Source organism: Helicoverpa armigera, chromosome 7 (assembly GCF_030705265.1).
Source record: "Helicoverpa armigera isolate CAAS_96S chromosome 7, ASM3070526v1, whole genome shotgun sequence".
NCBI lineage: Eukaryota > Metazoa > Arthropoda > Insecta > Lepidoptera > Noctuidae > Helicoverpa > Helicoverpa armigera.
Window position 1 is genome coordinate 12309218 of NC_087126.1, and position 14257 is coordinate 12323474.

Here is a 14257-nt window from a genome sequence, read left to right on the forward strand (position 1 = left end):
CTGCAATAAAGAAAATTTGTTTTAGATATTTGGCAACGGGGTGCTCATTCGCTGAATTGCATTACATATTTAGGATTGGGTTAGCACAGTCGCCGAAATAGTACGAAGTATGTGCCGCGATATGGTTTTGCTTAAAGAAATATGCCTACCAGAACCAACGGAAGAAAAGTGGCTTCAAATTGCAAATGATTTCTCTAACCGAGCACATTTCCCTCACTGCATTGGGGCTTGTGATGGGAAACATATAGAATTATAGCACCTAACAATAGTGGATCAATGTGCTTTAATTATAAGAGCTTTCATTCTCTGGTTTTGATGGCAATTTGTGACAGCAGCTTCAAATTTATTTTAATTGATGTTGGAGCATATGGCAGATTCGGTGATTCAGCAATATTTCAAAATTCGAGCTTTTATAAAAAAATGCAGGAGAATCGCTTGAACATCCCTGAACCTGCACCGATTTCAGAATCTAATAGCACTAGTTTTCCCTACGTCTTTGTAGGAGATGAGGCATTTGCCTTAAGTAAAACTATGATGCGCCCATATCCAAGACGCGATTTAAATGTTACAAGAAGAACGTTTAACTATAGGCTTTGCAGAGCTAGACGTTATATTGAATGTACTTTTGGGATACTTGCGAATAAATGGCGGATTTTCCATAGACCCATTAATGTTAATACCGATTTAATTAATGATATTATTAAGTCTGCGTGTATTTTACACAACTTCGTGAGAGACAAAGATGGGTATTCTTTTGAAGACTCATTAAATAATCCACTGACTGAATCAATTGCTCGGGATAGTGTGCGCAGAAACAATACAACTGCTTTGAGATATCGAGAATTATTTGCAGATTATTTCATGAACGAAGGGAGGGTAATCTGGCAAGATAATTTCATTTAAATATGCTGAGACCTCAGATCAAAGAAATATAGGCAGATAGAACGTGCGCGAACAACAAAGTGACGCCAGATTTTATGTATGTGTGCGCGGCAGCTATATATTTTTGTTCAGTTAAATTGTTCTCAAATATTGTAGTTAAACACAGTAAATTAATAAGCTATTTAATTAATAGGTTTTTTAATTTTAAAATATAAACAATTTATTATAACAATCAACATAGGTATTTATTAAAATAACTAGCTTCCGCCCGTGGCTTCGCCCGCGTCGAGTTCGGTTATATCGCGTTTCCAAGAGAACTCTTCAAAAGTCCGGGATAAAAACTATCCTATGTTCTTTCTCAAGGTCAACTCTATCTCTGTACCAAATTTTATAAAAATCAGTTCAGTGGTTTAGACGTGAAATAGTTAAATCGGTCTATAAACCTCGGCGTAATCGATGTACATACACAAAAAAAAAACATACCGGCCGACAACCTCCTCATTTTTGGGAAGTCGGTTAAAAATATTCGTCATGAATTTAAATGCAACATCGATGTTTCTTATACACAATACACATTCCCCTAATTCAGGGTAATTTTCCCGTCATAGCTACTGGTATCACAAACGATTTACTGTCAAGGTTTTGTGTTCAAGTGAGCCGAAAATATTTTACGGAAAATAAATACGAAAACAATAATAATAACAAGAGTTATCTGTGGACAGATATCCCATCTTGTTTTCTTAGTTTTTGTGAACAACTTTTGCAGTGTTTAAACCACAAATTACTAAATAGTTACTACCTACGTAACAGATAAATCACTCCATACAAAAAAGTCCATACCTACTGTTATAAGCACCTACAAGTTCCCCAACTACCTAAAATTCCTAGCTGCGTTATAAAATGAACCTTAAAAGCTCGAGCGCTTGATTATTAATATTATTATTCCATACTGTCTATATGGTATATTCGAGCACAAGTGCCATACCCCCTGTTACAACTTCGCCGAGTGCTGATACATACCTAAAATTGGTTTCTGCGTAGCGACACGCGTAATGTTCCGAGTCGTCATTACTGATACATACCTAACGATCTCTGATGTTAAAATCATAAAGTAGATAAGTATTAATTTATAAAAAAAAATAGAATTACTAAATAAGTTCATACATATAACATGTTTCTAAATACCCATAATTTTTTTCTTACAATAGTCGCATATAAACCAACACAAGTCAAACTAATCCATCAGTTTGTTAGGTAGCAAAAACCTAATAAAACCAACAGCACAACAGGCCACGAAATAAAAATAATCAATATTGAGCGCGCGCGCCGCGTGTGACTGTTGAAAGCCCTGAGCCGCGTGGGCGACCGGCGGCCCAGCGAGCGGTAGGCATTTATCGCGCGCAAGTACGTCGAGTGACAGAGCGGTACTGTCGCGAGTTTGTATTCGCTTTTGATTTTGTACCTATTTGCTTTGGTGGACACACGCGTGTTCTGAGCGCTCTATCTGCCTATTTCTTTGATCTGAGGCTGAGACAATAAAGAAGATGGATCATCATCACTAAAACAATATTTTCAAATAAACTGATTGGCACTTACCAAGTTCTTTTTTTTTATCCTGTGATAAATCAGCTCCATAAATCTCCACCAACTCTTCCCAAGCTTTTGAACGTAAGTTTTTATCGGAATATTCTGCGGATTTAGTATTCCAGATTGCTGGCCTATTTTGTATCTCGACTATAAATTTTTCGGTATCGAAATCCATTATCAGAATGCGCGAATGTTGGTGAACACGTGTACCGTCAATGGCGGGCAACCGCAAACTAGCTTATCCGCGTAGTGTGTATAGCGACCGTCCGGCTGGCCGCCGGTCGGGCCGCAGCGCTCAGAACGACCGGAGCGGTCGGGCGGCAGCCGCGTCGTAGTGCGAATGAAAACTACATTCTCATACAAACCTTTTGTTGCGGTCAGCCGCACGGCTGACCGCATTCCGGCTAACCGCACAATGCGTAGGGGCCCAAAGACAACTGTTCCCTCGCAAGGTCGGTAAAAATAGGTCCGTAAAGTACGTAAGTACCGCAAAGTACCGCAATGTGGGACTGGCTAAGTGTCTGGAAAGAGGGTTCCGTTCAAAGTTGTTGAGGGTCGCATCGATAGTGTACGGCGAGCCAGCTGCGGTAACCACCGTTCAGAATCAGGCCGTGAAATTACGGGACTTTATTTCTTGTGCCGAGCCCTAAAAAGGCAATCCATTACATTCGTTTACTAGGATGTCTGCGCTTAGGACGGAGGCCAGACAAGCGCAATTTTGTGAGTTATGAGTTCAGTTTTTGCGAAGCATAATAATTTCAAGTTGCGTTTGGTCATCGGTTTCATACATGTGTGTTTTGCGCCACACATTAAGCAAAAACTTTATGATACTGATCTACAAATTACCAGCATAAAAAACCTCCCACTAATTATGCGCATCAAACATTACAAACAAACCAGTTTTCTTGTCACACCCTCGGGGATATAGAATAAATCTTATCTGCCTAGTAGATTTCACCCCTGCAATGCATTTAAATGAACTGATTTCAAAGCTACAACGTGTCTCGCTATGTTACAGGCATTTTGCATCACTATTGCGTAGTAAGTACACTTCATATTGTGAAGTATATCCAGTACTCCCCAGTACATCTGGCGACACGGTACGAGGCCTCGTAAATAAAGCTTAAAGCGCTGCAATTACTACGTCTGAGTCTGTACAGCCATTTTATAGCTTCGTCGCTAACGCGGGACGAGTTGTTAAACTTTATGCTTTTCGTAAGTAAAAGGCAATGTGTTCGACCACCGTCATTTACAGCACTGATTTTAGCAATGCTTACTTGTTATATGGTACATAATTGGTGAGCATTTCAGTTAGACCCAACGACGACCAATCACACTGAAAAGTTCATATTGTTGGAAACGAGGAAGAAATATTACAGTAATATTATTATCTCTATAAACCATACCGATGTTTGAACTGTTCAAACAATTCAGTACACTATATAGCAATTTCCGGAGTACTTCGATAAGCTCCGAAGAAGCCAGCCAAGATAAACAGAGCATCTGTGTTCAACTTTACACCAATAGAGATTCGATGACGTAAACGTAATGGAATAAACATTCACATGAAACAGTTATTAGGATCATTAAATAAGGTCAGACATACATTAACAAAGCGAGATTCCGAATTCGATATGCTCTGAGTCTGAGATGACGAATCTAGGCATAATCGTTTCACCGTGCCTACTCTATCTAAGATCTTTCTAAATTGTGAGTCACGAAGAGACATCAGTCGAAAAATTCGTGAAGATTTATTGGCTTTGGAATTAAATACTTATGTTTTGACGCAAGAGCTCTCTAGACATCTAATGATAACAAAAAATAATAATCTTTTATTACTTGCGTGGTAAGCTCTAGTTGACAAGGTTGACGAAAACATGTCATGAAGCGACCTCAAAAACGAAAAAGGAGTGACTGGCTACTAGGCTGTCATTAACCAAAACAGGTATCGATATTCAAGGCCACCAGGACCAGCACCCTATGTGGGTTTGATCAGATTTCAAATTGATTTATGGACACGTGCGACTTTCAGCTCCATAAAGGTACAGCCATTAAATATGTAGCACTATTACTCCCAAACAAGTCTCGAAACATTGTCGTTGGTAAATTATGTGCAGTAAGTAAAATTGCAGCGTTGGTGCACGTTGTATCCTGCAATAAGCTAGGTGCACATAATACGAGCGAAATTCGTAAAGAGGTCGCGAGTCTGTGCAAGCCGGTTACGCAATGCGCCTGCGACACTGTATACCGTATGTCGATAATTTCCCTTTCAATGGACGGTTCATTCACAAAAAACAAGACAGCAAGTCAAGGAGAACATGCTATTTTTTACGGCAAAAACGGTGATTAATATTAATTTGGTACGTCAAGATTTTAATCAGCTGTTTTGATTTGAGCTAAATGTCAATACCAAAATGTAAATGGTCAAATCAAACTTCCAGAAAAGAGTGAAGAAGTTAAGGTTTCTGAAACTATACAAGGTTTTGTATTCTGGAAAGGTATAAATGAAACAAAATCAGAATTTCAAACAATTCGCTATCACAGTGTCATTGACATCGCATAAAACCTTGATGTGTTCCGGCAGTTCAAAAGTGATAGTAGTTACGTGATTTCATGATCCGCTAGCTATAGTTGTCAATTTAAATACAGCATTTAATGTTGTAATTAAATCTAATTGGTTTGTTTATGTCTGTTTCAGTATCATTGCAGACAAAATGACACCTTTATTATGCAAACTAGTTTATATAAAATCTTTTAAATATTACATAATTTTAATGACTGCAGTATGTTTGTATGTTTCAATTGGACTATCAATTTTAATCTAAATGTCTTTTGATTTCTCTCTGGATCCCACATCAGGACCACTAACTATCTGGTTATAAGATTATCGTAAAATTACATTAAATGGAACACCTTCAACAGAATTTATGTCACTGTGAGACATCAATTGTCTTATTGTCGACATAGAATCAATACCATTGCCCAAATACAATGATCTGTTCGTCCTTTCTCTAGCAAGGAATAGCGAGAGAACATTATTGTCCAAACCCAACCGACTGTGAGTGAACTTACTTCACGTGTTAATCACTGGAGTGAACAAATCTTGGAGAGAGGTAAATCGATGTTTTTGTATGTTACATTCATTCATTTATCAATGTCTTTAGTTGTGTTCGTTTGGTTGAACTTGCTGATCTCAGGAAATAATGGAAGGATTTGAAAAATCATTAACTTATAGATACCCTTTTTTATCCTCTGGGTCCGAGGAGCAGTTTTCACGAGATGCTAGTGAAATCAGTGCAGATGGAAGCAAGTTTGATTATTATTTTTACGTCTCGCTAGACAAACATACTAAAAAGCCCCTATAACTACTCAAAACTTATTAGAGCCATTTGAATTATCTCAATTACTAATTGTATGTCTACAACAATGGTTTTATCATTAAAGTCAAGTATCTCGCCTCTTAGAAGACAACTCAGTATGCAATAATGGTAATTAATACAGAAAACATACAGATTGAATACAATAAGGGAATACCAACTATCAGGCTCTCATGATTTTCTGAAGAGTATTTTAATTGGCAATCGGTAAATCAATGTTGTTTATTTCATACTTCAATAGAAGACCCTAAAGACTATTTTTGGCACGAGTATGTTGATAATATCGCGAAAAAACTTCAAAGAATCAATGAGCAAATTTTTTTTCCTAAATAACTTTTTGGAGAACTCGTACCAAAACAACTGCTTAACATTGAACCGTTACTGTTACATAATAAAGAACTCGTTAGCATTGACCGAAATTGCATCTTATAATCCACGCGAACATATTTTTTATTTCATCTTTCTCATTTAATTTATTTACAAGTGCAAGTTTTTGTGTCTGCAATAGTCTCACTTGTATTTTTCGAAAAACGTCGTCTTATTTAAAAGATGGTTGATATCAAATGAGTGATTTCTGGGGCTGCAGCATTGTTCGAAAGAGTTACCACGCCCCTAGAACATACATATGGCTTAAATGCCATAAAGATTTTGTCCGCTGTCCCGCCCGCTACCAAGAACTTATTTGATTATTTCTCACCTATAAAAACGCGTAATGGGAAAGTTCATTTTGCTTACTAAACATACGCACCCCGTTGCGTTCCACAGGTATGATAACTCTTCTGAACAAGCCCGCAGCCCTAAACTAGGTTACATTAAATTGAAATACGTCAGCTGTTTAAAAGCTTAGAGGTTTAGAACTTCGCATTTATAATATTATGACATATCGTTTAAATAAGTTAGAGGAGGACGCTGCGGCATTCTGTGAGGTCGAACTGAAAGCATTAGTCACAGTCGTGAACGATGATATCTTACTAAAGAGTGGAGATTGTAGCGCAAACGGAGTAATAATAGAGGTTCAAGAAAATGGAATGGCGGGTGGTAATGAATTGCCGATTCCTTCATAAAATATAGACCTAGTAATAGCAAGAAAAGCTTGGTACGTGCGATGAGTAATTGAATAGCTTCTACGTCTGCGGAATTGATACTGGCTCCGTATATTATTTGTGCTCTACCCGTGGGTTTTTATGCAGTATTTCCAACATAGCTTCAGAAATCACTCTCGTCGGACTCATTCCTGAGATTTCGTGTTCTTGCCGAAACGACAAAGAAAAATGTAACGAACAACCAAGGAGTTTGTTTACCGTATAATGAATGAGTTATTTACGCTTTGTTTAATAAAACAATGCACTTGGAAGTTCACACAGCTCGTACATTTAACATTGATGTCGCACTCATATCGCATGTAAGATCTAAACAACTGTTATAAATTACAGCTACAGACTACAGACGTTCTCAGAACACGTGAGTCATTATTTGCTAAAGGATTCCGCGTATTTTTGGGAACTGTCAGAGATGGGATGCTGTTGAATTAATGGTCGTCACTTTATTTGAGGAAAAGAATCTTATTTATGTATGTTTGTTTTAGAGGAATGCAGAGACTTTCTGAAAGCGATTTAGCTAAAAAGGTAAGTATTCCTCTTTGCAATTTTTTCCTCGCCATTTTTTCTGCAGCTATCTTTTTTTAAAGGTCATTAACTAACCGATTTACGGTTGCGTGATGGCGGCCAGTAATTTATCCGAGATATAGCTCAAGAACCCTTAACAGGGTCAATGTTAATCTTAGAGTAATTAATAGAATATGTCACGGTAATAGCATTGTGCCAAGTTACCGTGATTAATACTAAGTTGGCGATATGGGCAGGCTTCGGTGGACAATGATCGAGGTGTCCCCTACATTAGGCAGACAGGGACTAATGACGCTGTGTAAGCTAGGAATATGATATTATGTGGTACTGCTGATGTTTTGTATGGAAAACTTCCTTGTTTCATTTAAAGTTATGCTACAGTACGCTACTTTGTAAAACATATGACCACACTATTAGAATCTAGAACATTTCTGTTCGCAAAAACGTGTATGAAACGAAAGTCGTTTTGCGTAGCCAGGCGTCCGATAGTTTAACAACTACCCCCTAGGGATTTACTATGAGCTCATAACTAGCAGCCCTGATCGTTAGACCTTATTATAACTCTAGTCTACACATACATTATAAGTGTATTTGTGGACTCACAATTATGGCGAAAATACCAAATTCTGATATAAAGTATGATCTACAAAGCGGATTATTTAAGTTTAGTTTGAGTATCAAGAAGATGATCACCAAAGGTCGTTCGAAGATCTCAAGATGTCTTGATGATCTGTAGGCAAAACTGAAGACCGAGCATTGGGGAGAGGCATATCTAATAGCTGAGTACTACCATAAAACTTGATGATGATTAAAGCTACGGAGATAGATACTCACTTGCCCGACAGCACCAGAGACAAGCTGTCGACTTTAGTGACCTTCTCGTGCGCATACAGTTCGTGGCACTTCAAGTGCCTAACGTTGCGCATACACATGAGCACACGACGGAACTGCCTCCTCGACACACGGAGAGGCTTGAACAACGCCACGTAAACCTGGGAACAATAGAGAAAATATTAAAGCTTTATGAGCAAAGTTGGGGAACTAGATCTAAGTACTTCGTAGTGAAGGATGAAAAGTATCCTATTTTTTATTCTACCCACGTTCTAAGGGTCGCTTCACACACATGTTTGTAAAGATTGGCCTTTCGTATAAAACCTTTCTTGACTTTCAATTGGCAACTTCTTTTGAAGGTGGTATATGCCGCATAAGTCAAAGTAGTGAGTTACATTAATATCCAATTTGAATAGAAACATTATGAGTTCATGAAGTAAATGCTCCATTGTCGTCCACTGCAGCCATTAGACATTGATCGGTATTACGAATATCAACACATAAAATTCTAAAGACCAAAAAAATGTATACAGGTAATATTAAAACAAAAACCGCAGAGAATTACAATGATACGAAGTGACAAGTCACCAGCTCATCGCGTACCCACAGCGGCCTACTTCCGACACCTGACTGACAGCCCGCGGAAGATAGGCTACGATTTTGTTATATATTTCATTTATTTTCATTACCCGACTGTTAAGAAGAGCTATCTTGTATGAAACATATTACCAAATATTCCGAAACCGCAAAATGTATTACAACAATTAGGGCATTGTACGATTTGTCTAATTTACCCAAATAATTTTAGATATAGGTATGCCGTTTAAAAAAAACTGAAAAGGCATAAACGAGCTGAACAATGTGCAGCTGTGGAATGTCGTATTGTAGGGATATGTTCAAAATTACGCTAAATCCTTCATACAAAAAAACTTGATGTAGAATAATGATAAATTGCTTATTGATCGAGTGGTTTGTATGTCAGGGTCCTAGATTTTTTTTTTCGCCTGCCTACCTATATAAAATGTAACCGGTGGATGGTAATCTATAGGCTTTAGTTTGCCTGCCAACCTGAAAACAGGTGTTATTCATAGATTTCCATTCATACTAGTTTTCACGCAAACCCTCGGCATTGAATGCAATCCATTTATCACATTAAACAAACGGCTACCTTGACTTGTCAACCATTTATTTATTAACGTGTTTAACTTAAACAATCTCGGCACTCAACTTGACAAATATTTACTTACTTAAATCATTATGTAAGTCGGCCAAAGGCAGTTGCGATGTGTTGTAAAAAAGTTTGAGTAACATGCGAAGGGGAAAACTTGACACCGAAGAAAACCCCATTGTGGTGTCACATGTCTTGTTAAATCAGCTGCAACTTAATCATGTGCAGCATACTACAAACCTCACCTGATTAAGTTATGTTTTATGGAAAAAATATAGATTGAAAATCAACTGCTAAACAGATATCTATTAACACCAATATGATTTGCAAAATCTTCCGAAACACAGCAAGCAGACTGATGAAAACCGAGTGAGTCATAAAAAGTAATAAGCAGGAGCGAAAAACATGAAAAATAACGCAATGCTCAAATCTGCAGAAGTAAACAATCAAAACCCTCATTTGGAGCGTAGTACGCATACTTATTGCTTTTTAAATAAAGTTTCATGTGTCACAGGTCAATATTTACTGAAGGCGGAGTAAACACGAGCCAGGCGGGCGAGATGAATATTTTTCTACACGGGCTCTGTGCTGACACAATAGCACCGAACAATATGGCGCACGGAATTTCGCCATTCACTAAAAAGGTTCTATTGTTTTGCTTCTAAACGTGGGCGGAAGTGCAGCTGCGCTTTTGCTGGATTAGGCTGATTAAAACGTTGGTAACAGAAAGAGGTCTTATGGATTTAGGGCAAACGACAAAAGGCGACATTAATGAGCACTCCTCTCATTACTTCAAGTCTTCCTTACTGTATGATATTCTAGCTATTTCTGAAGCAGCTTAATCCAGGATCACTGAACTTCGAACAAAGTCCAACTCAGTTTTAAAACATGAGTCATTCTCATTTTGAGCAAGCACTAATTCAACTCGCCAAGTTGCCTTTATGTGGCACTCTGAAGCGTTGTTCGGATTCCTGGGATTAAATACCTCATCCCAAAAAAGGAGTCAAGTCAATATTGGATTACTAAGCACATTATTTCAAATTGATTAATTAGCACGACAGATGTTTTAGTGCACACATGGCCATGGGACAATGAACATTTGAATCTTGTTGGTAGGCGTGTTGGATCGCAGCTCTATAAATAGTATTCTAAGAGGAGCTTGTTTATTAATTCACTTCTCGGAAATTTTCGTCGACGCCTACCAAAGTAGATACCAAACTTACTTACGAAGGCTTGTGAAGAGACTGTGATTGTAAGAATATAATTGGTAGGAGAGGGCTGTAATTTGGTTGTTTGCCCCAGTTATCAACTGCCATGTCAAATATGACTCAATATCATTGTATAGCATGTCATTATGTACAGTACAAATATAACTAGCTTTCATAATTTTTCCATATTTGCTTAGTAACGACCGTCATAAAAGTTGCATAACCTATTACATCTTCTACTTCACGGTTAATTTGTGTTCGATAATATGATTTGTTTCAGAGATTTAACATCAAGATAGCATATGATTAATGCGGGTTGTTACAGATAAGAGGTAACCGTGAGAGCATAGTTCAAGATTTATTATCATTAAATTGCGAAGGTTAAACTACCATTACAATCATAATTAGAGTATCCATGTTTTAATCATTAGCCGTAGGTAACTCTATCCATGCGTGTATTTAATTTTGGGACTGCAAATAACTAATGTTTGTATCGACTAATGAACTCGAATTATTCAGGTGAATATTTCAGCTCCATTAGAAATGTTTGGAATCATTACTGCTAGGTCGGGTCATTGGTGGTCACGCGCGCCAATTTCGGATTGCTCTGATAACCAAAACAGGAAAAGTCCTTTAACGGAACACTGATAGGCTGTTACAGTCGTTGTTAATATGCAACGTGACATCTAATCGATGTAGGATACGGTATCGGAATACAAATTAAATGTAAACATAGTAGGGAAGCGAGCGGAGGACGCAAACATACGGGACAAACAGGAGTATTACTACAGCGTACGTTGTAATCCGTTTCTACTTTCTATATTTTATGGCAAAGCTGACTTATTTGATATGTTGACCTAAACGTAAGTCAACGTAAACAGGAACCTACCTATGTAGGTAATATTGCACTGAAACTGAAATGTTAGTGGTCAAATAATTCTCTCGATGGTAGTTATTCCATAATAGTTACAGGATAGGCATTGTATTTATTACATGTCTACACTCGTGTTAGACTTAGGTACTATATATGGTTTCGAACCAGTTACCTTAAAGAGAAGTTCATATTATGATTATTATTTAAGCTATGCATGACAAATAATTCCGTGAAACCTCATTACGAGAATATTTATGAGAACATACCACAGCGACTCATTCTGTAACATTTAAACCCTTTCTTAGAGCAATGTATCATGATGCAAACAATTTGTTAATTGAAAATAAATACAACTTCATTATGTCCTAAGAAAACATGAACCAGATTCATAGTCTATCTCCCAAAAAGGTCTGACTCACTTTTGGGATAAGTAGACAAGGAAATAAATTTTCCAAATGCTCTTTCGAAGTCCTTACGTTATGTTGTGCGTTAGTTACTAGTCCCTTGAGACCACTGACTTATTCGCTTAGTTCGCGACTGAAAGGTTCGGGATGATTCTATCCAACTTTAGAAGTTACGTTATGTCGAATATTTACCATCCCATTAACAAATTGGCACGTCTTCAGAGATGTAATTTTTTTCCTTGTCAGAAACACCAGTCAGGTAAAGTTTTTGCTGTAAATTGTGTTAACAATAATACTAAATATTGATTCCTTTCCGGTTACGAGCCTGAAGGTGAATGTAAAGCAATTTCATGTACTGATGAATGTGTCACCAAGTCTGTTAGCAAAAAGCTTTGTTCGATATCTAGAGAAAAGGTGCCGTAGCTAAATTGGGTCTAGATTGTCAATATCTGATTAGGGTTGGATAGAGTGGTTTTCTGGGAAAGGCACTTAGTACGAGGCACCTTCTTACTCGGAATTCTAATCGAGATATCGCTTCATCAGCATTTTGATTCGTGCCCTTTGACCCATAAAATTATTTGTTTGAGGATCCGGTTAAACCTTCAAATTATTTGAGACATTACATGCTTCTAAGAATACCAAGTACATTCAGTACCCACTTATTTTCGGAACAAAACAAATCGTCCGAACAGGAAACTAAGATAAAACGCGTAACTAAGCAACGGAGAAATTACAAACCTCTCCAAAAGATTCAATAGCAGATTACATTTCTTTCAATTTGCTAACAAATAAAACGATGGCTAAATAAAGAAAGATACACATAACTAAAATAAACTCCGAATAAATGTAGGTATTGATTGCCAACAAACTGTGTCACATCTGGTTACGTTGAAAGCATAAAGAACATCAGACTGATGTAATAGACAAGCACCCTATATTCAAATGTCATTCAAATGACTATGTCCAACCGAATTATCAAGTAGCTGCACCTGAATGCGTGTACGCAGTAACTTTGTATATTACTAAAGCTAATAAGGCCAGTCTAATGACTTCGAACATGGTGACAGGTCTTGTCATTAACACAAAATAATATTTGATAAAAAACCTGTTATTGTAGAACATTGGATGAGTTTACGTGAGGAGCACCTGACTAAATAGCAGTCAATCAATCAAGATTTAGCTGCGCTTGTTGAAGGAACGTCCCATCACGGGTGTTTTAGCAAGATTGAGAAAACGCGTTATGCTGTCAGCCCTTATTGTCATTTGCAGACTCCTGATTTGTACTCCGAAGGCATTAAGTAAGACAACCAGTCAAACCAGTGGACCTTCTTACTCAGTTGCAATAAATTGGACTGAAAGCCAATTCGCAGATCAAGCGGAAGTGAAAAGTCTTCGAAGCTTCGGGGATTTGTGGTAACAATAACGACATAACGTATAGTACACTAACAATAATTACACAACATACCAAAGTTCTCTAGTATCTCAACGTGATAGTTACAGAACTAAACTTGGCTTGAGTACATGACTGTTAAGTTTTGCCCTTAGCTGAGAATTAAGATACAACAAGTTTATGTGCAAGCGGAAGCTGTGTTGTGCTCTAGACAACTACACAATGCCTTGTTTAGTTGCACAGACTTTCAAAGATTTACAAAGTTTTTGACTAAGTATTTTAAAATATGATTTGTAGCATAAATAAATAATCTGGAGATATAGAGGTTACTTTTTATCTGGATGACGTGAGAACAGGACCCGGACTCGGGTGAAACCACGGGCGGATTATAATAAAGTCTAAAGGGATCCTTCCAAACAGTTCCACAATATTACGGAATATGGGGAATCAAAATTAACGCAGGCTTACTCACTTCTAGACATAAAGTATGTAGTATATAGCGTAGTCTTAGCTTCTGATCTCATTTGCTTTGAGTTACGTTTTCAATTTTAAAAATGTCACATTCATTCGTATTCGTCCAAGCATGTACGCATGGCATGACTTGCAGCACGATATGTGGCAAATGGTGAATATTTAAAAACTTCCTATGCGTTTGTAATTAAATTACTAAGTAAACATTTTACACACAAAAATGTATGAGGATCCTTAGATAATGAGGTTACATAAGTATCTCATTATGTTCAGACAAGTTTTTGGTAATGAAGCTCATTACCATCAGGCAAATTATTCCAATAATAACAACGTATGTACCATCAGTCGAGAATGTAACAGATTAGTCCAGACTGTTGGCATTGCACATATAAACGATTGTAATCTCAAAGTCATAATAATATGCAAAAAACATTTCCATC

The 14257-nt window shown here is 37.4% G+C and overlaps 1 protein-coding gene across 2 annotated transcripts in view; it reads right to left on the reverse strand.

Moving 5' to 3' along the window:
• Positions 1-14257, reverse strand: part of LOC110373386 (blood vessel epicardial substance) — a 39890-nt gene that overhangs the window by 19049 nt on the left and 6584 nt on the right. For both annotated transcript variants that reach the window (XR_007511787.2, XM_021330652.3), the window contains exon 2: positions 8306-8463. Coding sequence is in view for 1 of the 2 variants with exons in the window: in XM_021330652.3 (XP_021186327.1) it covers positions 8306-8463 (158 nt within the window). In the remaining variant the exon portion in view is untranslated. The remainder of the gene's footprint in view (positions 1-8305; positions 8464-14257) is intronic.